This window comes from Sardina pilchardus, chromosome 16 (assembly GCF_963854185.1).
Source record: "Sardina pilchardus chromosome 16, fSarPil1.1, whole genome shotgun sequence".
Taxonomy (NCBI): Eukaryota; Metazoa; Chordata; class Actinopteri; order Clupeiformes; family Clupeidae; genus Sardina; species Sardina pilchardus.
In genome coordinates this window covers 24,054,000-24,056,499 of record NC_085009.1, presented here as the reverse complement: position 1 = coordinate 24,056,499, position 2,500 = coordinate 24,054,000, and the positions used below count along the sequence as shown (strand labels likewise).

General features: G+C 43.0%; 1 protein-coding gene across 1 annotated transcript in view; it reads left to right on the top strand.

Moving 5' to 3' along the window:
- Nucleotides 1-2,500, top strand: part of LOC134059606 (multiple PDZ domain protein) — a 108,990-nt gene that overhangs the window by 34,007 nt on the left and 72,483 nt on the right. The window contains exon 8 of the mRNA XM_062516050.1: nucleotides 1,385-1,579. Within this exon, the coding sequence (XP_062372034.1) occupies nucleotides 1,385-1,579 (195 nt within the window). The remainder of the gene's footprint in view (nucleotides 1-1,384; nucleotides 1,580-2,500) is intronic.

Below are 2,500 nucleotides of genomic sequence, written 5' to 3'. Positions count from 1 at the left end.
ACTGGGCTTATCAGCATGCAGACTGTCCCTGTAGGCTGGGCTCCAGCATCCACTGGGTGGAATCATCTAATATGGCAAATACCTACAGTACACTCTCTCTCTCTCTTGCTCTGTCTTTCTCTCTCTCTTGCTCTGTCTTTCTCTCTCTCTCTCTCTCTCTCTCTCTCTCTCTCTCTCTATCCCCATCTCTTTCTCTCTTACTTTCTCTCATACGGTCTCTCTCCTTTGCTCTATCTTTCTCTTTCTTTCTCTTACTCTGTCTACTTCTCTCTCTCTCTCTCTCTCTTTCACTCTATGTCTTTCTCTCTCTGTCTCTCGTTCTCTTTCTCTTCTTCTCCCTCCCTCTCTCCTGTGGTTATGCTATGCTATTGGCATAGGAACCTCCTCTCCTCCAGATATTGGCTCATCCCCTCTAAGACAACAGAGCATAGTATTTATTTACACACACACAAACATACATACAGACACCAACACTGTGTGTGTGTGTGTGTGCGCGCGCGCATGCGTGCGTGTGGGTGTGTGTGTTCATAAGTGCTTAATCAGCAGATACAGATGTCCCATGGCATGGCTGTATTGATCTGGGAATCGCACACACAATTCATTGACCGTATCCAGCTTGGGGTTAATTTGTGCTGTGTGAGTGTGAGTGTGAGTGTGAGTGTGAGTGTGAGTGTGTGTGTGTGTGTGTGTGTGTGTGTGTGTGTGTGTGTGTGTGTGTGTGTGTGTGTGTGTGTGTGTGTGTGTGTGTGTGTGTGTGTGTGTGTGTGTGTGTGTGTGTGTGTGTGTGTGTGTGTGTGTGTGTGTGTGTGTGATGTCTCTGACATATAATGTTTCCCTATGGGTGCACACAGTAAACACAACTCCTCACTGTAATGAGCACTTCTTGCGTCATGATGAACAGCAAAGAGTTTTGCTGGGTTGCTTCACTCTCAATCAAAAGCACTGAAATGTGTCTGATGCAGTCTAAACATGCAGCAGTGCAATAACACACATGAAGATACTGTGTGTTGCAGAAATACTGCTACACATCATGGATCTGTGCTATAGAAAATATAGAGATATAGATACGCTATTTGCAAAAGCATTTTTCATTATTGTAGTCATTTTTTCAGCATTACAAGTCCAAATATGTGTTTGGTGTTTTGTATTATGTACAGTTTTGGAAAATAACAAATTCAGCCAATATACTCTGGAATGGAGCAAGATATCAAAGTGCATCAACTCTTGCTAGCCATTTTATTTCATTCCAATTAAGTTCAGTTGATTTGAATTCAATTCAGTTCAGCTCGATTCAATTGAATCCGGTTCAGTCCAAATGGATTCAGTGTGATTCGAGTGCAGTTCAGAGCTATGCGATTACAATGGGGTTTGCCTCTGTGGTCAGGATGGTCATCTACACAGCGGGGACCACATTCTGAAGATCGGGGACACGGACCTGTACGGCATGGGCAGCGAACAGGTGGCCCAGGTGCTGCGGCAGTGTGGCAACCGCGTCAAGCTGGTCATCACCCGGGGAACCGTGGACGACGCCTCCACCGCTGCCATGCCTCCAGCCCTAGCAACGGTCACCGAGCAACAGGTTGGGAGCCAGAAGAATGTTGCATGTTCAATTTAACGTTATGTATTACTTTACAATATTACAGACATAGATAGATAGATAGATAGGTAGATAGATACTTTATTGATCCCCAAGGGGAAATTCAAGACATTCAATATTGTATTGTGTCCAATATTACATCTGACATTACAAGTTACAAGTCTTTTAACAGAGGAATGTCCTGTTTTTTTAGCTGCATTGTGTGTAAACTGCAGACCAATGTTTTGTTAACAAAACAAAACGATGTGTTTGCCGTACCCTTGTATTAACCGCAGTGCCTAATTAATCCAGTGAATCGTAGTCAGATCGTGCTTTAATCATAAAGAAGAATGACGAAAAGAAACTACTTCCCATCTATAGCCCGCACCTGTGTATTAACCTCATCGCTGAAATTTTGCTCAATGTAAAGGCTTTGGACAATACCTTAATTTCCTGACTATTAGCCGCAGCTTCTAAATTGATTTTGCAAAATCTCTTCAGCTATGAGGTTAATACAGGGGGGCAGTTAATATGGTGTCAATATGACTTTGTTTCTTTTAACTTGCATAAAACACTCTCCTGCGGCTTATCCACAGTGCGGCTTATATGCGGGGAAATCACTATAGTCAGGAAATCATGGTATCGCATATTCCGTCAGGTCTCTCTTGGATGGCCTGTAAGCAACCTCCATGTTTTAGCAGAAAAAGTAAATGGAACATTCATCCAGTGTATGTCTACTGTATGTTGGTGCAGCTGAGCATGGGAGAGTATGCTGAGATTTGCCTTTGTTTTCACAGCTTCTCTGATAGAGGGAATAGTAAATGATGGCAGACAACCTGATAGATGTTAGTCTAAAAAAATCTTGAAATGCAAGATGATGGAAGAGTATCATCTTCACTGCCTGCCAGATCTGTTCAGATCTAG